The sequence below is a fragment of the Arvicanthis niloticus genome, chromosome 15, assembly GCF_011762505.2.
Source record: "Arvicanthis niloticus isolate mArvNil1 chromosome 15, mArvNil1.pat.X, whole genome shotgun sequence".
NCBI lineage: Eukaryota > Metazoa > Chordata > Mammalia > Rodentia > Muridae > Arvicanthis > Arvicanthis niloticus.
In genome coordinates, this window is record NC_047672.1 from 55,610,386 (window position 1) to 55,632,275 (window position 21,890).

General features: G+C 39.2%; 1 protein-coding gene across 1 annotated transcript in view; it reads right to left on the bottom strand.

Annotated features, from left to right (window-relative positions):
- Col1a2 (collagen type I alpha 2 chain) overlaps positions 1 to 21,890 on the bottom strand; it is a 35,873-nt gene that overhangs the window by 11,649 nt on the left and 2,334 nt on the right. The window contains exons 2-33 of the mRNA XM_034519438.2: positions 21,567 to 21,577; positions 20,960 to 20,974; positions 20,280 to 20,315; positions 19,133 to 19,243; positions 17,812 to 17,865; positions 14,945 to 14,989; positions 14,721 to 14,774; positions 14,570 to 14,623; positions 14,237 to 14,290; positions 13,791 to 13,844; positions 13,248 to 13,301; positions 11,677 to 11,721; positions 11,361 to 11,414; positions 11,217 to 11,261; positions 10,871 to 10,924; positions 10,299 to 10,397; positions 10,147 to 10,191; positions 9,935 to 10,033; positions 9,564 to 9,617; positions 9,335 to 9,442; positions 8,930 to 8,983; positions 8,721 to 8,819; positions 7,711 to 7,764; positions 7,159 to 7,257; positions 6,608 to 6,661; positions 6,080 to 6,133; positions 5,620 to 5,673; positions 5,219 to 5,272; positions 4,223 to 4,267; positions 3,009 to 3,107; positions 1,746 to 1,853; positions 1,037 to 1,090 (exon numbers count right to left, since the gene is read on the bottom strand). Coding sequence (XP_034375329.1) covers positions 1,037 to 1,090; positions 1,746 to 1,853; positions 3,009 to 3,107; positions 4,223 to 4,267; positions 5,219 to 5,272; positions 5,620 to 5,673; positions 6,080 to 6,133; positions 6,608 to 6,661; positions 7,159 to 7,257; positions 7,711 to 7,764; positions 8,721 to 8,819; positions 8,930 to 8,983; positions 9,335 to 9,442; positions 9,564 to 9,617; positions 9,935 to 10,033; positions 10,147 to 10,191; positions 10,299 to 10,397; positions 10,871 to 10,924; positions 11,217 to 11,261; positions 11,361 to 11,414; positions 11,677 to 11,721; positions 13,248 to 13,301; positions 13,791 to 13,844; positions 14,237 to 14,290; positions 14,570 to 14,623; positions 14,721 to 14,774; positions 14,945 to 14,989; positions 17,812 to 17,865; positions 19,133 to 19,243; positions 20,280 to 20,315; positions 20,960 to 20,974; positions 21,567 to 21,577 — 1,973 coding nt within the window. The remainder of the gene's footprint in view (positions 1 to 1,036; positions 1,091 to 1,745; positions 1,854 to 3,008; positions 3,108 to 4,222; positions 4,268 to 5,218; positions 5,273 to 5,619; positions 5,674 to 6,079; positions 6,134 to 6,607; positions 6,662 to 7,158; positions 7,258 to 7,710; positions 7,765 to 8,720; positions 8,820 to 8,929; positions 8,984 to 9,334; positions 9,443 to 9,563; positions 9,618 to 9,934; positions 10,034 to 10,146; positions 10,192 to 10,298; positions 10,398 to 10,870; positions 10,925 to 11,216; positions 11,262 to 11,360; positions 11,415 to 11,676; positions 11,722 to 13,247; positions 13,302 to 13,790; positions 13,845 to 14,236; positions 14,291 to 14,569; positions 14,624 to 14,720; positions 14,775 to 14,944; positions 14,990 to 17,811; positions 17,866 to 19,132; positions 19,244 to 20,279; positions 20,316 to 20,959; positions 20,975 to 21,566; positions 21,578 to 21,890) is intronic.

The window sequence follows — 21,890 nt, forward strand, 5'->3', positions numbered from 1 at the left end:
GCCTGATGACCCAAGTTTGATCCATGGGACCCATATGGGATCCATAGAAGGAGAGAAGTGACACTCATCACCTGTCCTTTGACCTCCACGTTTAGTCATGGTACAGGCACATCTCCACTCAATGGGTGCAAGCAAATGAGAGAGAGAGAGAGAGAGAGAGAGAGAGAGAGAGAGAGAGAGAGAGAGAGAGAGAGAACACACACACACACACACACACACACACACACACACACACACACTTGTAATAATAATGAGAAAAAGAAAGCCCCAAATCCATGTTGGTACTTGTTATTAAGGCTCTCATAAGTCAGTTCAGAAAGAAAGAACTGGGTTCTGGAAATGTGAAAGGCCAGAGCAGGAGACGGATTTGGGTGATCTGTACTTCACTCTTGTAAGATTCCCTGGGGGGGAGCAAATGCCTAGCCTTATTTGGTACTGTGAGGATGTGGTGACTCAAGGTAAAGAATTGCAGGAATGTATTACAGTGAGTTATCAGCTTGGAGGGAGAGGTGACAGCAGACCAGAGCCATGGCAGCTCAGGAAGGTAATTAGACTTTCTTGGGGGTCATCTGTGACACTTACGGTAGTCACAGCTAATCTCGGAGGCTGCCCTTAAGACCAGATCCTGGGGTGGACAAATGAATAGTAGGACATTGGTGGGAGCTGTGGCTTTTTGAAATAAGAGAATTGTTTTTCTAAAAGCTATATTATCAATGAGTGGCCTTCAAAATCTGGAGCTTTTGGTGTGCAGCTTAGTGTTGCCATACTTAGCACCAAAGAAGGTAGACAAAGTCAAGATGTGATTTTCAGAGGTGTGTCATGCTTCCATTTTCTTTTGGAGCATGTGAAATGATATTGTTTGTGATCTAGGAAATAATGGATCACAATTTTACTCAAATTGAATTCTTTTGTCGGTCTCCTTTGTAAATATGCTGAATTTAAATGGAATAAGATACAAAAAAAGAAAAAGAAAAAGAAAAAGAAAGAAAAAATCTAAGAACAAGTAAACAAACATTAAAAACAAGATTCTACTCACGCGAGCACCATCCCTACCGGTGTTGCCAGTGTCACCTCTGAGACCAGTTTCACCCTGTAAGTACAAAACCAGAGTCACATTTTGCTTTCCAGCTAAACTTCTGAGTGGAGATGAACTGCAAAGTGCTTTGACAAGGATTTCTATAATGCTGGCCACCCTTTAAGAATTTCAGTGGTTTTCAATTTCCTACCACTTTATAGGATGTTGAATGAGAAAAACAGTAGGAAACTCATCTTCTCTGGCCCTGTTCAGATGATTACTGAATACTAAAAAATAAACATCCCTCTGATTCATCATGAAGCAAGTTTCAAATTGATGAGGTTGGAATCACAAGACAACATGGCGACGGGCGGTGGCGCCTGGTCACTCTCACAACATATTGAATGCCATAGCACGGTTGACAGCTGTTCGATATCACTTCTTCCATTAATTAGGGCAGGATGAGGCATTATTGTTAGTGGCATTAAAATGAGCCCCATGTATTACTCAACACCATCTGCTTGCATGAAATTCCATGGTAGCAAGGAATTTTGCCAGATTAGTGAGTTGAGACATGCGTAGGTGCTGAATGGCAGAGGGAGGTGCACAGAGATGTCAAAATGCTACCAGACTGCCTGCTAAGGATTGTAAACAACTGTGCATCCTTGTGCAGACTTCTTGCCATGGAGCTCATGGGAATTATGTATCAATGCCCATCACTGAGTGATACCTTCTCTCCTTTGCCTCCAGGTATGCCAGCAGCACCCCTCTCTCCTGGAAGCCCACCAGGACCAGAGGCACCAGCAGAGCCTGGAGCACCGACTGCACCAGCTTCACCCTGGAATGAAAACCATGTGAAATCAATTATTTCAGTAACAAAAGAAGAAAGCCAAGACTGAAACTTTTGAGGAATTCCAATTTAAACATTTAATAGATGGCATTCTTGGCTGCATAGAGACACAAAGGAGCATCATTGAAAGGCGGAAGGATGTAATGGGGGACCCGCTATTAATGACACGATGGCTAAAGAGAAGAGGGCAGAGAGTGAGTGGCTGCTATTATTCTACAACCTGCATCTTGTCCTCTTAAGGAAGACAAGCACGGACAAGAAGAAAGTGGGACAATGGAAAGGAGAGATTGAAAAATGTTTGCCCACAAACCTTTTCAATGATAAGTCTCTTAGCCCAGGCAAGTGACATAGAAAGAGACCTCATCAACTTGGGAGATGATTGGCTCCATAAAAGTGGAGAATGTAGCTTCCATTTTTATATTAAGCCTCACAATTCTCTACATGGAAAACCCATTGGCTAGCCACTGAGCTGAATAGATCCCTTTAAAAGCTCCACTGAATGTCATCATATTTCTGTCTTCTTTTCTCTCTTACATTGTTTTCACTCCTCCCTCTAATACCTTCCACATAATGAAATATCCTTTTGAATCTAGTCTTTAGATTTGTTCCCCTTGAAGGAAGTCATATAAGTTGTTTGATTTGTGCAATCTTATCTAAAAAAAAAAAAAAAAAAAAAAAAAAAACTCTAAACTAGAAATCTACTTTGGAACACAAACTTTTAGACTTGCGCCTTTGGGGTAAATGTAGGATTTAGTTAATTTAAATCATTGTAAATTGTACTATCAAAATCTAGACTACTTTTAGAAATTTGACTGTATGGGGTTGGATGCTGATACAACAAAAATGACTTCTAGAAATGTAAGGGTAGTTCTAGTTTTCAACAAAAGCATGAACAGTATAATCAGAAAAGGGCCAAACCATACTAATTTATTTTTGGCTTCTAGACAAAGATTTTTTTTTCTCCTTCTTCAAAATACCTTTTGGAATAATTGTATTCACAGGAATCATAGTTTATAACTGAGGTATAAATCACTACACAATTGGAAATAAATAAAAATTTCAAAAATGGTCATTCTTCTATAGGATCTATTTATTCTGTAGCACATGGGCCCATTTCATCAATCTATAAATAATAGTTTTTACCTTGTTTCCATCAGGCCCTGGGGCGCCAGAGGGACCTCTGCTTCCAATAGGACCAGAAGGGCCAGCAGCTCCACTCTCACCTGGGGGACCACGTTCTCCCTATAAGGCAGCAATTAGAAGTCACTCAAACATTGTTTGACAAAGCCTTACTTGCTTAGAGTTTTAGATTGGGTTCTATCACAGTTCAGCAAAATTAACATTTTTTCATCTCTCATTTTCCTCCTGGTGTACTGGAGGGAAGGCCTGAGATAACTGCTAAGATAGATTATGTTTCTCATGTGCTGGGACTGCGATTACACAATTTGTTGCTCTGGAAACACAATACTCAACCTTTGGAATCCATCTACTTTTAAGGGGATGGACTTTTCTGTGCTACATTCACAGGCAAAGTCAGATACCAAAGACACTTAGTAGTCAAAGGGTACATGATGGAGTTTCAGTTGAATAGCTATGTCATGATAGGATTATATTGTCACATCATTGCTATCTCTACAACCTCATGTGGTAATGATGAAACAGGATATTCACCAGAGGTTGTTTGTTTGTGTGTGTGTGTGTGTGTGTGCATTCATTTGTGTCTGTTTAGCTGAGTGCCTATTTGCATCTAACCCTCACCACAACCTTAGATTTTATGGCCCAGAGTATTTAGATCATAGTTCCTCATTGCAATTATATCAAAGGGCCTTGCTCTTTGTTCTATGGCACGATTGGTTTCTGAAGTTAACCTCTGGCTTCCTTCGTATGTGGTAACTAACAACATAATGGAACGTTGATTAAAAAAAAAAAAAACCCTAGTCTTTCTAGCTATGTTAATGTGCCTAGACAAAAAGTAGTTATTCCTTCATAAAACTAGACTCATGATTTTAGCTTTAGATTCTCAATAGAAACACATTCTATACATATTCACCACAGATACTGGGTATTAATTTACTTGGCTCAAAGCCAGCAGCTACAATAAGTACATCACATTTGTTTATGTAAATTACTTACTATAACAATACATTTGTTCATTTATGTTTTTTTGCAACCATAAGGTGATTGACAGGAGATATGAGCAACTAACCAGACATTTTCACTATTAACTTAGAAACCCGATAATGTCTATGGAAGACGTTCTGAACTATTTTTGAGGCGGGTGACCTATGGTGTGAGGGGCAAGCACTCTTTTTAAAAACATGTCAAGTATTAGTGAAATTTAACTAGGTGGCACTTACTCTTGGACCAGCAGGACCAGGGAGACCGAATTCACCAGGAAGACCCTAGATAAAAACACAACAGTAAACAAATCATGGAATCTATGTGTAGTCCCTACAGTTACTTGTGCTTAAGGTATCGAAAACATTCTGATTTAGAAAATGAAGCTGTCTGGGCTCTACTCACATAAGTGCTTTGATATACAGGGTAGAATCTACAACAAAACCTTTGGCTCTATAGAAAGATTCAAAAAGAGACTACAGCTGCCATCAAAGATGTGTCTGTGCTAGACCTGGTATCAGAAAATCAGCCATTATTTAGCTTACTATCTTTTATAAAACTGACAAAGCAGCTTATCTTCTCTGATAATGTAATGAGGGTCCCAAACACAACAAGGCCTTGCACATCTTAGCTATATAACCACTGTCTTCTTAATAGAAATTATCATATCCTGTACATTACCTAGTTAATTGTATACCCATGTGTATCTCTTTTATTACTGACCAGCTGTCTCTTTAATGTGGCCCACTGTTGACAAAGGAGACGGGGCTACAGAATGTAACTAAATTGAAGCACATTCATCACAATTAGAGAAAATGACTCAGAACTCAGACTCTGATTGTGGATAGCAGTGTCACGTCTGAATGCCAAGAAAAACATTAAAAGCCATTTTTTTTTTCTGGGCTCTGGTGTGATTGAAAATTGGTGCATTTACGTTTTCACTATGGAGGAGGAAATAATTTGTATTTTAATATAGCAAAGAACAAAACAAAAAGTAAGGCTATTACATGAAACAGTCAATAGGTTTTGCTTTCTATTGTGATGTTTCAGTCAATCCACAAAATAAGGCAATTTGAACAAAATATAAATAAGATGTTTCATTATTTTGTTCAATACCAACAAGGTAGACTGCTATCATTAGTGTATGAGATATGACATTTTTGTACTGTAATTACATGGCAATGGGGCATTTATAAAGGAGGGATTATTAGATTTAGTCAGGTCACCCTACTCACCCTTTCTCCTGGTTTGCCAACTTCTCCAGTGGCACCTGAGGGACCAGGAAGACCCTAAATGAAGAGACAGGAAAATCTCAATCTTATGGCAGTATTTAGGGGAGCTGCTAAGAACTGGAGCATACAGAAGGAATAACATCAGGAACATTGTTATCTGTTATTAAGTAACTCTGAGAAAGGCTGCTTTGGATAAGTGGGCCTTCTGCTTAAGTTCTGAAGCCATGTTTTGAGTGGTGGTGGTGCTGCTGCTGGGGATTCTAGTGGTACTGGTGGTACTGGGGATACTGGTAGTACTGGGGGTATTGGTGCTGCTGGTGGTGCTGGTGGTACTGTTGGTGTCACAGTGACTTGGATAGGAACAGTGTAGTGAAAGTCAGAGTCTTGCATGCTTGTTGACTCACCTGGAAGCCTGGAGGACCAGCAGGGCCTTGTTCACCTTTGCCGCCTTGAACACCCTGAAAGTGACAGAAGCGATAGCAATAGATGTTAGTAACTGGCCCCTTGACATCATGAAATCATGTGTTGATGCTGACACTAAAGCCAAACTCGAGAATCCAGCTTTGTGAAGGAAAAACTAGCTATTTGTCTAGGCATTTTAGCCAAGCTTTAAGGACTGTGTTTTAAAAATCAAAGTGTTCCTGTTACATTGTTAGTTACTGCATATATAGGAAGCCAGAGGTTAGTTTTAAAAACAAACAAACAAACAAACAACTAACAAACAAACAATAATCCCATAGGAGAAAGTGAGATAACATCGATGCCAGTGACAGAGATAGCATTGCTGCTGTAACTACGGAAAGATGGCTGCTCTGAAGAACAAAGCTTACGCTACTTTGGAAAAGAGATGGAAGAAATACACACCTGGGGTCCAGGGGGTCCCTGAGCACCGTTGTTGCCATCAGGACCTGGGGCTCCCTAAATGTTTAACAGAATAGAAAGGCTCATGGTTATACACAAGTCAGATAGCTTGAGAAGCCTCAAAGCACCCTGGAAGCCAATTCCTCAAAGGGAGCTTATCATTTTAGAATTAAAGAAACTCACTGTGAGCTTCACCAAGTTCTGAATGCTGCCTATTAACTTCAGATACAGTTCAAGAGAGGATCACAGATGGGAGGCAACTTATGAGGGATGGAAAATGCTAGCAAATATTCCTAACCTCTTAATCATTACATGAATAAAATAAGGGCCAGAGGCATCTGCACCTTTGAATAGCATGTTCTGATTTTCTTTTTATAGCTCATTGTCTTTTCCATGTAGTTCAAAATAAAGCCATTTCATCGTGGTCAAAGGACCCTTAGGATACCACTTTGGCAAGTAATGATGATGCCAGATAGCCTCAAAGAGAAGGTGTGTTTTTAGAGAAATATCTCTGTAGAAGTTAATACCTACCCTAGCACCAGCAAGACCGGGATGGCCTTTGTCACCAGGTTTGCCAGGATCACCCTACAAAAATAATATGTATATTATAAAAATTTAAAAAAATATTAAAAACTATAAAACACACAAATAAATACATTAGAGAGAAAGACGCCATGATATCAAGAGGTAACAAAGTAAGGATAGATACAACAGAGTTATTGGAGGGAGGTCAGGGAAGGGGAAAACTATGTATGAGAAGGTTCTTTGTCCAATTTTCCATGACAATTTTGAAATGTTGATTTTACTGGTTGTTTGCATATTCTACTGCTATCTCTCTGCATTGAAATTCTTATTCAAGGCATAACCCAATACTGTGAAGCTCGGTTCAAAAGGACTGCAGAGGTGTGTTACTCAGGTAGATTCCCAGCGGTGTGTAAGGCCACAGTGCAGGCAAAGCTTTAATGGAATGAGTGCTCTGCAGTTTTCTTGTGGTGAGGGGACTTGAGGAGCAGGAGAGAATTACTTGACTGTGACAGAGATGTAGCAATAGGTATCAAGGGAGAGGAAGTCATGATCCTTACAGAGGGGCCTTTGGGTCCAGGGAATCCGATGTTGCCAGCTTCACCTCTTGGTCCTGCTGGGCCAATTGGACCAGGTCTGCCATCAATGCCAGGGAGACCCTGAAACCAGAGTTACAAGTTTATTCCCAGTCCCCATGGTTTCCAGCTATCAGGATGAGGATTTGAAACAAGGTAGTTTTCTGTATGCACAAAGCTTCCCATATAAAGTGTCAATAAATTATGACTCCATTCCCCTGTTCTAAATAGGATGTCAGTACACAGACAGACAGTGCAATCTCACATGCATACAATCTGCCCCTCTCCCTTCCTTTTCTGTCCCCTTGTCACCTGCTTCAATTTCCCCAGACATGGGTATCTTATCCCTTCTCTGCTTTCAGTTCTGCATCCATTTAGACTCCGTAATTACAATCTATTACCTTCTGTTCCCAGATGATGTCGAGGTGGCTGATATTTATTTTCAATGTATTCATGTATAAATAAGCCTCAGAAATAGACTTGAGGAAGGTGCAATAAGTGTTCTTGAAAACGTAATGGAAAATGAGCAATACTTACCACAGGGCCTTCTTTACCAGCTGGGCCAACAGTTCCAGGAGACCCAGGAAGACCCTGTAAAATAAATGAGGGTCCTTTCATGTGGGTACGCCAGCTCCTACACTCAAGGCTCAAATTAATTGAAATCTCACACAACCCTCTCTTCCCCCTTTTTGTTTGCTGCTGAGGGGGATTCATTAGAGATAGCAGCCTTGCTGGAAAGTATGAAAAGAACTCTGAAGTCTTTCTTCTGTGGTGTGTGTGTGTGTGTGTGTGTGTGTGTGTGTGTGTGTGTGTGTGAGCACGCCTTTGCATTTAATTGTTTTGCAACTGATTCATTTATAGGCATCAGAAGAAACTGTTAAGTAACCTGTTGGGTGGGAAGAATGTATTATGTTATTTACTCCAGGATAGGAAGAAAAAAATCTGGTCAGCCATTTCCAAGGTGGATCTTTTTATTGTGATAGTTGTTGGTCCCTATTACTTTGTTTAGGGTATGAAATTACAGCTGATATTCACCCATAAGAGATAATGGAGGGGAAAATGACTCCATTGCTATGGATTTGAGCATCTCCGGATCAAAAAGTCACGCCTGGATAGCTGGTGTGAAGCTGAATGCATTATCATGCTTTATGATTGCAGGAAGAATGGCTTCACTTATGAATCTAATAAACTAATAATGTATAGCCTTAATACATATCATGAATACCGTATATAAAACGCATAACTTAAGATAAAAGATACATGCTGAAGAGAGAACCAAACTAATCTGGATATTTTAAAATAGACATAGTTTCCCAATCCCACGCCCCCAGTCATTAATTCAAGTAATACAGAGGAAACCTATGGACTAGCCTGACGTATGGAACTTTCTATGCAGTTCTGATAAGGTTGGGTTGAAAAGGCAATCATCAGGAAGTCTACTAACAAACTTACTTTAGATGTTTTGTTGTATCCCTTGGTGTTAAGCAGTCCTTTAAAGGAGGCACCAATTCCAGATGGGACTTTATGAGGATTTATCTGAAACTTACTCTGGGTCCCATGAGACCAGGTTCCCCAGGGCGACCGGCATCTCCATTAGGGCCTCGAACTCCAGCAGGGCCAGTTGAACCACGATTGCCAGGAGGTCCCTGTTAATAGGAGAGAGACCAAATAAGAAGGCTGCTCATGCAATGCCGAGGACACATCGAGCACTGGCATTTCGAGGTCCTTCCTGGGAAGTAAGTGATGGGCGACTTACCATCACACCAGCTCTGCCATCAGCTCCAGGAAGACCTCGAGAACCAGGGCTCCCCTGTAGAAAAGGGCATGAGACAGTGGGGGATTAGAGAAACCTTTAAATCCCATTGGGTAGAGTTTCCCAAGACAGGGCACGATTTCTCCTAAGAGGAAGATACGGGTGCACACCAAGCCAAAACATTTTACCCAAATGCCAAGGAAATGCACAGATGAGCATCCAGCAAAAATAGGTCAAACATTGTTTCCAGACCCATTTAATAACATACCAAATTGAGAGTTGCTAATTTAATAAAACAGATGGAAGGCAGATGCTCTTCCATCTAGGAATCACACACAGAAATGCTGACCGTGTCCCAGCCAAGGGGTGGCATCATGGTCTGCTCTGTCTGGGGTATTCAGAACTTACTCTAAGACCTGGAGGTCCTGCAGGGCCAGCAGATCCAGGTTCTCCGGGTGAGCCTCTCTTTCCTTCTTCTCCACTGGGACCGGGAGGACCTTGGGCTCCAGCAGAACCCTATTTTTTTTTAAAATAATAAAAAGAGTAGAAAATATTTTTATATCATATCTAATTACTGAAATTGGATTGAAAAGTGGTAAGGATAAGTTAACACAATTGGAATTGTGAAACCACTTACAGGCTCACCCTTGTTACCGGTCTCTCCTTTGGAGCCAGCAGGACCAGGCTCACCCTAAGATCCAAAGGAAACAGGGGTCAAACGACAGAAATGTGTCAGGACTCTCCAGCAGACGAGTCTCTTGGGCTGTTTAAACTCTAGGTCTTTAAAATGGTATTGGTGGAAGGGTAAACTGAGTTTACCTCATTAATATTATTTTTTCACAAGCTACTAAAGAAGCTTCTGTGCATGCATAGAGGAGGGACTATGCAGACACATGATGAAGCTATAAGAGAAATATAAACATTTACACAACACTACAGAAGGAAGACAAAAATGTTGCAAAAAAAAAAAAAGTCAAAGTACAGGTAAATATAGCGGTGACCACTTACAACAAGTCCTCTGGGACCAGTAGCACCAGCGGCACCAACGGGACCAGGAATACCGCGGGGGCCAGGGAGACCGGGAGCTCCAGCAACTCCAGGGAGTCCCTGTGGGAAGAAATAAAAGAAAGGTCCCTCAGGAGGAAGCGGGATGCAGAGGCCGCCCTCTTTAAGCGCCTCTAACCCGGAGCAGCACATGTCAGCTACCCAGCTGTACTTACAGTAGCCCCCTTGGCTCCAGTGAGACCATTTGCCCCAGGGTTGCCCTAGGAGGGAAAGGAGAAGGAAAAAACTCACTGAATGAGAATATTTCTTACCTTCTCTGACCCCATCTCCAGTCTTTCTCAACTGTCTTAGGTCAATGACTACTTACAGGAGGTCCGACAGGGCCAGAAAGACCTGGAAGACCCACTTCACCACGGGGACCAGCAGGACCAGCAGGACCGGGGTTACCAACAGGCCCAATTTCACCCTGAGAACGGAAGTAACAGGGCGGGGAGTTAGCAGTAAATAACAAGACAAGACACTGTTGTTGATCATAGCACCAACTTTTAGGGAATTTCGTCAGAACCGCAACAACTCAGCTTCTCTGGTTTATCATCACAAAGTTTGGGCTTGATTTTTCTAGTTTGCAAGCCTAGATCTGACATTTTGGCATTATCCCTACAGTTGCTGTGGTTTCGTCTCTGTGGGCTAGTTTGGAAAGCACATTCTATAGAGCTTCTGGGCAGTCAGTTTCTAGGCCGAGGCTCCATCTTTATATAGCGTACAGAGAGGTTTACTGCAAGTTTAGAGTAAGAAAATTCTTCTGTAGGCATTTTAAAGGGTGGGGTTGATTAAGGGAATTGCTCTGCAGTTGTCCCCCTGCCTGCAAGCAGTGCTGATATTTCAGGTGGTACTAAAAAATGATTTATCAAGATGGTGATAGCAATCAACTCTTTTTACCTTGGGACCAGGAGCACCTGGGAAACCGGGAGGTCCAGCAGACCCAATGGGACCCTGAAATCAAAGCAGAAGGCGTAAGAAATTTCCTTGAAGCAGATTAGGAAAACAAGCACAGGGTTCCATCAAGAAAAGATGTTCAAGGTTTAGGATGAGTTTTACCCTGTGCCTCAGTCCGTAGCTCTAGGCATTTGGGATAGCCTTTGCTACTTAGAAAGGGAAACTTCCGAAGACCCCAGGGAAACATTTGGCAAAAATGTCCAAAATGTTGTCATTTCATAAGAGTTATCAGAGATAGCTACTGCCCCACAGGTTTAACTCCTCCCTACTCCCCAGTGCCAGAACTTACAGCAGGGCCAACAGGGCCAACACTTCCATCACTGCCACGGGCACCCTATGAAGGAAGGAAAGACAGTCAGGTCGACATCAAGCAACTCCCTTTAGACAGTGTTTAAAAAAGATTGAAAAGAAAGAAAAAAACTTGACCACTTACAGCTGGACCAGGAGCTCCGACACGCCCTCTCTCTCCAGGAAGCCCTCGGGCGCCCTAAAAGCAGAAATATTGTTAATAAAGTCCAGAATGCTGATCTTAAAAGAGTCACAGGCAGCACTTACTTTGTCCAATTTCTAACACATGCAAGAGTTCACTAAGAATACAAGTCTTGTTCTAACACCAGGTAAAAGTTGAATACACAGAGATATAAGAAAAACATCAAGAATGCAATGCCAAGGGAAATGGCGATTATCAAAGACACTAAAGAATGCTAAGAGTACACATTAGGGTTCCCAGTGAATTGATCAATACTCACTGCTAGACCTGGGGTTCCATTCTCTCCAGGGGCACCGGGTTCACCCTATGTGCAGAAGAAAAATGGAAACTATATTCATTATATATATCATTTTTCTGATTGCACAGATTTTACTCTATTGTATCAGTTCGAGTGTTTTGTACATTTTAAACATGGTTTTTGTACTTATAGACTGTTTCTTAAAGATCTCAGACACATATGGTTTTTTAAAAATATGATAGTGATTTTATTTAAATACACCAAACGCTAAGGTACTAAAAAGATGTGATTATTTAATTGTACCCCCCTCCAATTTTCTCTTTATATTCTAGACATTTGGAACCAACTCCATAGATAGGAATGTTATTTGAAAAGAAAAACAGATGATACATTTTCTCTTAGTGCAACCAAATTTACCATCTTCAGGGGTATCTGAATGTCTAGTGTTAATCGTTTTTTATTAAGATGACTGGAAAGTCAAAGCATCATAAGAGTTTTTAGGGCCATCACATTTGGTTCTGATTCTGAGAGCTAGGTATCAGTGGGTCACTTTCTATTTTGGGGGATGTAAAATCACTTTCCTTTGAGGCATTCTAGTGTAGAGAGAGCTGCTGAGGAGTAAACCAAAGGTTTGGCACTGCTTACCCAGCAAGTGCTCTGCCACTGAGCTGTTTCTCCAGCTCTACGTCTAAGGCTCTATGTGAAGAATATACTTTAGGAACGAGTGGCAGGAGATTCCTGAGTTTGTCTTTTGACCACTGGACGAATGACTCTGGGCAAGTCATGAGCGCTTCCTGACCTCCGTTTCTCCTAAATGAAGGTGCCTACAAAGTGCCTTTTAGCTCTAAAATTTACCGATATTGTGATCAGTAATCTGAGCTCATGATACAGGGGCCCATGGGAGAACAGACATGACCTTATTCGTTTGTGTGGCAGCTGGGAAGTTAGACCAGAGTCTCCATATTCATGTTCATCTCTGGTCCCGCCTGCATTTGTTACTCGTTAATTTGTAATTACATTGGTATTCACTTTAATATCACATTATCTCCTTAATAGGAAAGAGAACATTTTATGGTTCGAAACGCTGTCAGAGAAGAGGCTAGCCAAGAGATAATAAACTTCTCAGACTTTAATTAACTAATTAAAAAAAATTTTGAGTGTGCACAGATAAATCAGAAGAATGAGGTTGAAACGTGTATTGTGACATGAATGTACCTACCTAATTAGTGCAAGGCAAAGGAGAATTTACACTTTAAAGTAGCACACTTTGTTCTAATATTTGGTTATATGTTTATTTACATTTATTTTGGCTACAGAGATTCAATGACAGCATAAGAGGAAGAAGGGAGATGGAGGAAGACAATTTTAACATTATTTTTCCATTTGATTATTTACATTAAGCTAAATAAACATTAGTAATTGGCCTCTTGTCATGGAATCTCACTGTTTCACCATTGAGGGATTTGAAGGCTAGATGAGGAGACAAGATTGTTTTTGAAATGTGGGTTGTCTTCAGTAATATAGCCATTTTGATAGCAATGGAAGATTTTAAATGATTTGCCTAGAAATGGTGTTCCTAACTCCGTATTTACCTTCACACCCTGTGCACCAGGCTGTCCCTTCAATCCATCCAGACCATTGTGTCCCTGAAAGGCAATGAACACTTTTTAAAATGCTGTCATGTTGTAATCTCAGTCAGACCAGAGTCTTCCATCTTTGCAATGATTACATTTTCTAGACAGATCCCATGGTTGCTGAAGAACACAATCCAGTGTCCAGCTCAGTTGAGCTGGTTCTACTACCCCAGGCCAATCATTTGGCCTGCACACAGGCAAGGGAAAGGAGCTGGACAAGCTTCCTCACATCCCTCTCACCCGGACAACTTTCTGGTTTTAGATAGCTCTACGTACTTAAAATAGACACAATCTATATATAATCTATAATCTGCATAGTGGTTCCACATTAGTCTCACTCAGTTTTGACGAGCATTGGTTCCACTTTAATTTCCAGCTTTTTCAAAATTCAGAGTCATGGAAGCTAGGATGCCTCACCCAGGAGTTTAAATACAGTTGAGTTGTTACCACTCCCATCATCAGCATTTTTTTTTTTCTCATTTAGATGAAGAAGTCACTCACTCGAATGCCTTTGAAGCCAGGAAGTCCAGGTGTCCCAGGGAAACCACGAGCACCCTTGGGGTGGGGGGAAATCAGAGCGAGGTAAGTAAGGTTTACTTAGAAGCTGAAACACCATGCTTTCCTCTTTCCAAACCAATTTTCAAAGCTCAAGTTTGGGATTAAAGGGTGTTATTTTTTTAAAGCATGGAGCCACAAACTACTAGCTATGATATGAATAACTAAGATGGTGGCATTTGTAGAAGACATGGTTTAGATAGTCATAGTTTGTTTGCTGTCACCGATATTACGTTATGAACATGAATAAAATATCTGCAATTTTACTTGGTTCTTTCCCTTGTCAGATAGATGTCTTCAATCAATGTCACCAGTGTGAGTGACATTTGAACCACCATCAGAGGTATGCTCATAAGTAATCCTGGACCACATCTTGTTGTCAACAATCTTACCTGTGGTCCAACGACTCCTCTCTCTCCAGGTCTTCCAGGTTTTCCAGGGTGACCCTAAAACAGGAAAGCAGCCTAGGGTCATCCTTCACTTAGTAAGCAATCATGAGAGAAAGGGATGCATAATTATGTGGGCTAGAATACATGTTTAATTAACAATTATAATCTCTTGAGCACAAGCAAGTTAATTAGTATTTCATTAAAGTAATATTTCCCATATGGGACAACTCGGACATATTGAGCATTCAGTATGGAACTTAGTTTGGCTCTAGATACTCCTGTTGAGACAGGAGTATGTAAAAGTTGTTTCAGAGAAGCTTGAGAGTAAGCACTTACATCCTCACCAGCCTTGCCAGGAGGGCCAGCTGGACCACGGGAACCTGCAGGACCCTAAGGGAATAGGAGATGCATTGAGGTTAAGACTGTGTTCACAAACTGCTCTTCGGAGACTTCCTCTTTTTTTTAAACAGAGAGAAAATGTTCTCACCGTTTGACCAGGCTCACCAGGCTCACCAGCAGGCCCTTGGAATCCTTGAGGTCCCTAAGGTAGAGGAGAAGAAACATTTATTTATATATCAGGAAGTTCTGGAGTCAAGCTCAGGTCATTGTACATTAGACAAGTCCTTCGCCATCTACCAACATCTTCAGTGCATGAGTCATGTATAACCTTCTCCTTTTATATAAGAATGATTACAGGTTTTTGATACTTACAGGGGCTCCAACAGCACCAGGAGGGCCTCTGGGTCCCATTAAGCCCTGTAATGAGTATACACATAGTTAACACCAAGAGTCATCTCCTTGTTGGGAGTCTCGTAAGCTGGACTGAATAGACTGAATTTAGAAAAGACATCCCTGAGCCCCTTCAATTTTTTTTTTTAATGAACAGATTAACCAAATTTCCTGAACCCTCTCCTGACCTTCAGTTCTTTCTTTTCTTTTCTTTTTTTTTAAACCAACCAATCTTCTGAACTCAATGAGAATTGTATGGGAGAAGTCATAAATTCCATGAGATGTGAAACACTGGGCATCTGGAGATTGTTCCAAGGCAATGAAGGGAACTGATCTTTGCACAAGAACAGAACACAGAATGGCTGACAAAGAATTTCAGTTAGATTCCCTTTGTCATATGTCAACTCTCCCTGTCATAAGTAGCTAAGAAATTGATATTTTTATTGCCACTGGACCATAAATTGAAAAGGATCAAAAGTCCTTCTTAATGATTAAAAGGAGGTTTATTATAACCTTAAAGCTCTTTTCAGGCCTGTTGATGACTGATGAAAATGTCAAGTGAAAGAGGATGTAATGAGGGGTGAAGCAAAAATAAGTTATTATTGAGGTAGCCTGTTGGAGAAATCTATCATAGGATATTGAAAACATAACACAAATGACAGCCGTTTTTCTTTCTTCTTCTGTTTAGTGGAATAGAAATGTAAAGAGAAACAGAATGTTATGAGTTTTTCAGCTAAATGTAGTTTTGTTTTGCCTGTGTATTAATCAATGCTGTGTAAGATCATCTGCAGGACTCATCTCTCAGCTAAAAACTACCTCATGCACAATTACAAATTACTCTTGAGTAATTTGCTTATAATACATCAACCATGAGGACTCTGCACTTGAGCCTCTCCATTTTATTAAATGACTATAGTGAGACACTACATATTTTATTTTAAAAGCACATTATTTTAATTATGAGAATTATTTATTTTGTCTTAGAAATGGCTTCTCTGTTAAAAGAAGCTGTCACTTTTCAATAAAAATATTTTTTAGGCATCCATTAAGTATAATTTTCTTTGACATCATGAATTTTTAATTATATTTATTCATCTTCCCCTGTATTTGCAACAACTTGATTTACATAAAGGATATTTTATTTTGTGGAGGCTGTGAGATGAACTATGATTAATTCAGAAAAGAACCCTGTGGGGGTTTTGTAGTTATTGATTTTCCTACATGGGAAATTATTTAACACTTTATTGCTGCCCATCTTTTCTTTATTAAACACATATCTGTTGGTTACATCTGTCTGTGGATAGGGATGGATGTACAAGCTTAAATTATATTTCACTGATATTTTAAAGTGAATACTTTTTTTGATACTCCCTAGAAAGAAGTTTTAAAGACAGGGAACCTGAAATCCACATTGATTTCTCTGGCGTATGTCTACTATTTTTAATTTTTAGAATAAAATGACATCTACTTCTGCTTTATTTCCCACTTTGCCTCTTCTTGAGAAATGGATTCTACTTTACATCTGAGGACTGTCTGGCATTGGCAGAAACAACTCATTTCAAGTGTCTAAGATAAACAAAGCTGAAAGAATGTTTCAATTTTTCACTTCAGATATGAACGTTTTAAATTACCAGGAAAAATCAGGAAATTGAAATTCATCAATTAAAGCTACATTATTTTACAAGTGAGAGTTTTAATTTACAGAAAATATTGTCTTGCCCTTATAGCATATTAGTTTACTTCGGCCCATTAGCTTCAGAATAATGTCTTGTGCAGATAGAGCACTGATGTAGAGCCCAGGTAAAAGTTGTGTTTAAACACCATGATAACTATCAGATAAATGCCTTTGGAAAACAGATAATTAGAATCACCAAATTGTGTGCATGTATATTAAATTCTGCAGTAGTCAATCAATCTAATGTTTTTACTTCTGGGACATTTCATTCTTTCCTATAAACTATAGTGCATTTTTCATGATCACGTCTATTTTCTCTTTATCACATCTCAGTAATGTTTGGTAGAAGCTTCATTTGTCAGCTAGGTCATCATCCTGATACACAGGGAAGCTTTATAAATTGTTACACAAATGACAGGATGTGCGCTGAGTGACACAAATGCTAAATTTGACTCATTCTTGTTTATACTGGCTTTTAATAAACAGACAAGAAAAGGAATTTTCATCAGAATGGAGAGAAAGGAAACATTCCTTACATCGTCAAGTCCCTGAAGGTAATTCAGAACGGCTGCCATTTGCTGTTAGCTGTGGAAATCTATAGTGTAGCTCTGAACCTGCTGGGGGCACCCGGGAAATTCTTGTGACTAAGAAAGTGTTCTACACAAGGACTAAATACATGAACCATACGTTATCTCTTAACTACCTGCATGAGTTGGGGGGGGGGGGGACAATAAAGCCCTAGACTCTCTTGCTATGTGATGAAGGAAAAGGACTGAGGTAGAACTTCTTGGTCCTTCCCAACAGGTTCAGGGAGCACAATAAATCCTTCTGCTTTTTAGCGCCCCCTTCATACTTTAAGGATTGTGGGAAGACATAGAGAAATGTATAGATGTTAATTTTTTGAGTTAAATTCATTTGCTCAAGTTATGGTCTGGATTTCCAAAGATTGTTTTTCAGACATAGACATCTAACCTTCCTTTTATGAGGCATGTTGGTAGAGAAAATTGAAAACTCCTAACCTGGATTTCAGTTTTGATATTTAAATGTAGGAAAAGGAGTTGTTTTCGTTTGATCTAACCATGGAGTGTTAACTTAATTAGTATTGTGAGGGTTAACATGAATTCTCTTACATAAGCTGCTTTTTTCCCTCTAGGTTAAAAGGAGACAAACATACCATTGGTCCAGGGCCAGCTGAAACTCCTTTGTCAGAATACTGAGCAGCAAAGTTCTGGAGAGAAGAAAACACACATGGGTATATAGGTCAATGGTCATACACTTACATCTTTCATTCTTCTTTCAATCAATTAATAAATTAGTTAATTTTCTGATATGATTTAATACTTTAATTAATTAATTAATTCCCTGATACTATTTATAAGAGAGCCACGTTTCAATAGAAATGACTTAGAATTCAGTGCTGAGTCCCCCACCGAGACTGAAATGGAGAACCTCCCCTTCTTATCCTTCAGACTCATCTGCCTTGAGAAATCTGTTTCTATGCACGCACTCATCACCAACCTCTAGACTGAGGGAAGATGGCTTCCTAAACCTTTACATTCCCTCAGAACCCTCACAAGTGAGACAGAACTCAGGAGAACATGCTGTATTGGCAGCTGCTGTCCTAGCCCACAAGTCACTAAGATACTTCTTTGTTCTGGCTGGAGTTTCAAAAAGGGATATAAAGAGTTTTCAAGTTATAGAAAAATTAAAATGCCCCTTAAAAGATTAAACTTTTAAAAAATAGTTCACAGTAATAACTTTCCTGTTAAAGATCTCTCTTTGAGTGGTAACTGTATTAAAGAAGGTGCTTTTAATGCACTGGGTAGATAAGCAATCAGAATAAGATCTTTGGGAGAGAAAGGTCTTATTTTACTGGCATACAGTTGGCTATTAGAATTAGAAATCTGATTCATAGTGCTAACCAATTAAGCAAATATGTTTTCCTTCCTGCAGTGAGGCCATTTGGCACTCATACCATTGTCAAAGACATAAAGCTAAAAGAAGATATTAATGAAAAAGGGAAATGTACTTTTCTCAATTTAGTTTCAAGCAAATTAAACCTAAAACTGCTTTGAATGTTGGTTCAGCAGTCTCCAAGCCAAGGAGAATAGAGAGGGTCAGATGTTTGTGAAATTGCTTAAGACCAGGGGCTTCACTTATGTAATTCAATCTAATCAAACTCTTTAATAATGCAATACCTCTTATTTGTGCCGTACTGATAAAAGATATTAAATCCCCAAATTAAATAATGGCGCTAAAGTCTGCAGCTACCTTCAGTGAGCACAAAGACCATGCCTGTAATTGACAAGGCCTAAAAGAAGATGGGAAAAGCAGAACCTTAAACGAAGAAACCGAAGAAATGAAATAAAATATACTAATTTCCAAATAGAAGTTTCTTCCTTAACTGCTAAAAAATAAATTTCACAGTATTTTTTTTTCCAACAAAGCAAGACACTAAAGTTAGATCTAGGTTAAGAATGTGTAAGACATCTTACCCCACCAAGACCAGGGGGGCCAGGGAGGCCAGGGGGACCAGGGGCACCAGGGGGACCAGGAGGGCCAATGGGACCATCAACACCATCTCTGCCTCGGGGACCTTCTGGACCCTGTTATAAAATAAGGGAATTAGAACAGGATTAAAGCAGCCCATGGAACCCTGTATAACATGTGGAAAGAGACCTAAGATCACACATGCTAAGGTCAGTTGGTTAGACTTGTTGCTGTGAAAGGGTAGAAATATAAGATGCTATATCTGTCACTGATTGATCTGCAACTGTGACACAGGCTTCATTTAGGAGGACATTTAAGGCCTGATGTGTAAAGATAGCAAATGGTAGTTAAGCCAGTAGACCCTGAGTCCTAATTCATGATGGAGCTCCTTCTGTGAACTTCAGACATCTCATGCTGTAGAAAGGGCATTGTGTAGATTGAAGCTCCTTTCTGACTTTTGTAAAGGTATCCAATTGCATTGGTGGTGATACCTGGACAGTAGGTTAACTGGTTAGATCAGAGATGGGAAGACTGCAATAACACTATCCATGTTGTTAGGATAATTAGCTGATACAATTATACAACTAATACACGGAGTAAAATGCATTTAAGTCCATGTATCATGATAGATACATGATGCAGTTATTAATTATATAGTGCAAATCATGCAAAATGGTTTTGTGACACGGATCAACGAAATGTAGCAAGAATGTAGCAAGTAGACTAGCAGCCTGGCCTGTACATGTCTGAATGAAGATAGAGAAACATGTTACTCTTCCACAGTTATTTCCAATCTATACAGAGATTTTCCTTTTTCAAAAGAAACGAAACATGTTGCAAAGAGGATTCTGTGGTAGGAATTCATTCCCATTGCACCTGTATTGGGCAGGCCAGAATAAGAAAGAAAGAGAGACCCTGCAAAGAATGCGACTGTCTGTAATAGTGTTTCTTTTTATGAAAGAGTAATTGTGACTGAAGAAGAATATTGATTATATATAATAATATTCATTTACTTCTGCAGGAGATTATTTACTTGAAAGGCAGTATAATTATCTGAATACAAAATAATCTTACACATTGTCAGTCTTCTGTAGCTTCTAATATGTAGTTGTTTGAATATAGGACCTTTAATGGTTTAAAAAAATCACATACCCTTTGTCCACGTGGTCCTCTATCTCCAGTGGGGCCCTAACAGAAGACAAAAAAGGCAAAGGGCCACATGTCTAAGTAATTGAAGCTGAACAAGCAAACCAATTTTGAAAATAATTAGTTGTTAAGACTGATCTGACTAAAATATTATTCAACGGCAGCTAGAAGACCTGGCACAAAACAATAAATGACAGAGAGTTGTTTTTGTTGAAATTACATGTAATTTTTTTCTCAAGCTGGAAGACTAGTGGATGTTATAATTCATAGTGATCAAACCAAGATTATCCATTGTACTTGTAATAAGATGAGAGCTATAGACAAAAACCACTTATTACACCTTCACAGCACATTTATATAGTCAGTCTTTTAAAATAAACTTTGATTTACTATCTATAATTAATATAATATGCATCCTTTATAAGAATATAAACAAATATTTAGAAAGTCTTTTAGTTTGTAAATCATCAATTCGTATAACAGAATTAGAGATGCTTCTGGAAGATAATAAAACTTGGTTACATCAAACATTAACAGTACTCTCTCTGTTTTATGGTTTGGTGAAGACGTATTCATACGGGTAAAATCTTGTCAAACTATTTTCTTTCTGTAGTTCACATTAAATTTTGTCAAACTGAAATTATTCTGGTAATTTCAGATATTTATGGAGAAACATAGCCTCTTACCTTTCGTACAGATCCCTAGAAGAGAAAAGATAAATGATTATTATAAGAATTATATACACATCTATATATTAAAATAGCTTTATTTTGATATTATGTACAAATAAATCTATAGCTGTAACTACATTGTTTCTTTCCTATTATCTTAATCTAATATATTGAAAGAAAATGTAAAATTTTGCCAATCAACAAAATGTTCTCTACAAAAGCAAATGTTTATACTTATCTGTAACTATGTCGCAATTTCAATCCATGAGCTAAGAATTTATTCATAATTTGTTGCAAATGAATCCTAGGAAATTACAAAAATCTCTCAAGCTCAGCAGCTCTTGTGTTTTGGAGTAGCTGGTGCTAAAACTCAAACTTAACTGATCCATTTACTCTCTCTTGTCTATGGGTGTTTTATGAGACCAGCCTCATTTAGCGCCACCCACTTCAGAAAATGGGGTGGGTACTTTCAGTGGAAGCCGGAAAGCTTTGGGCTACTACTATGCCCCTTCCCAATTTCCTTGGGAAGCCAAACTGGCCAACTTCCCTCCCCAGAAATGACACCGCTGTGGTCAAGGCAAAGTTCAAACATCTTATTTCTTCCAAAAGTAGTTTTACTCACCGCGTGTAAATCTGTTGAGGAAAGAACAGAATAGAAAACAGTTATTGGTATCATTCCATCAATCGGAATCGTTCCATAGATCAATAACAGTAATTAACAAATGATACCCAGGTCTATATAGCTGATTTACCTGATTAAAAGACCCTTTCTGTTTCTCCTTCAGAACATTTTAATAACTTCCAAATTATTCAGGTAAAAAGCATAGCAGAGATCAGCAGGGTGACCTCTTTACAGTTTTAATATGCAAATATATTTTTTAATTAAATAGTTAATTATTTACTGTTTTTAAAATCCTGTGAAACATTACTGTGTCTGTAGGACATC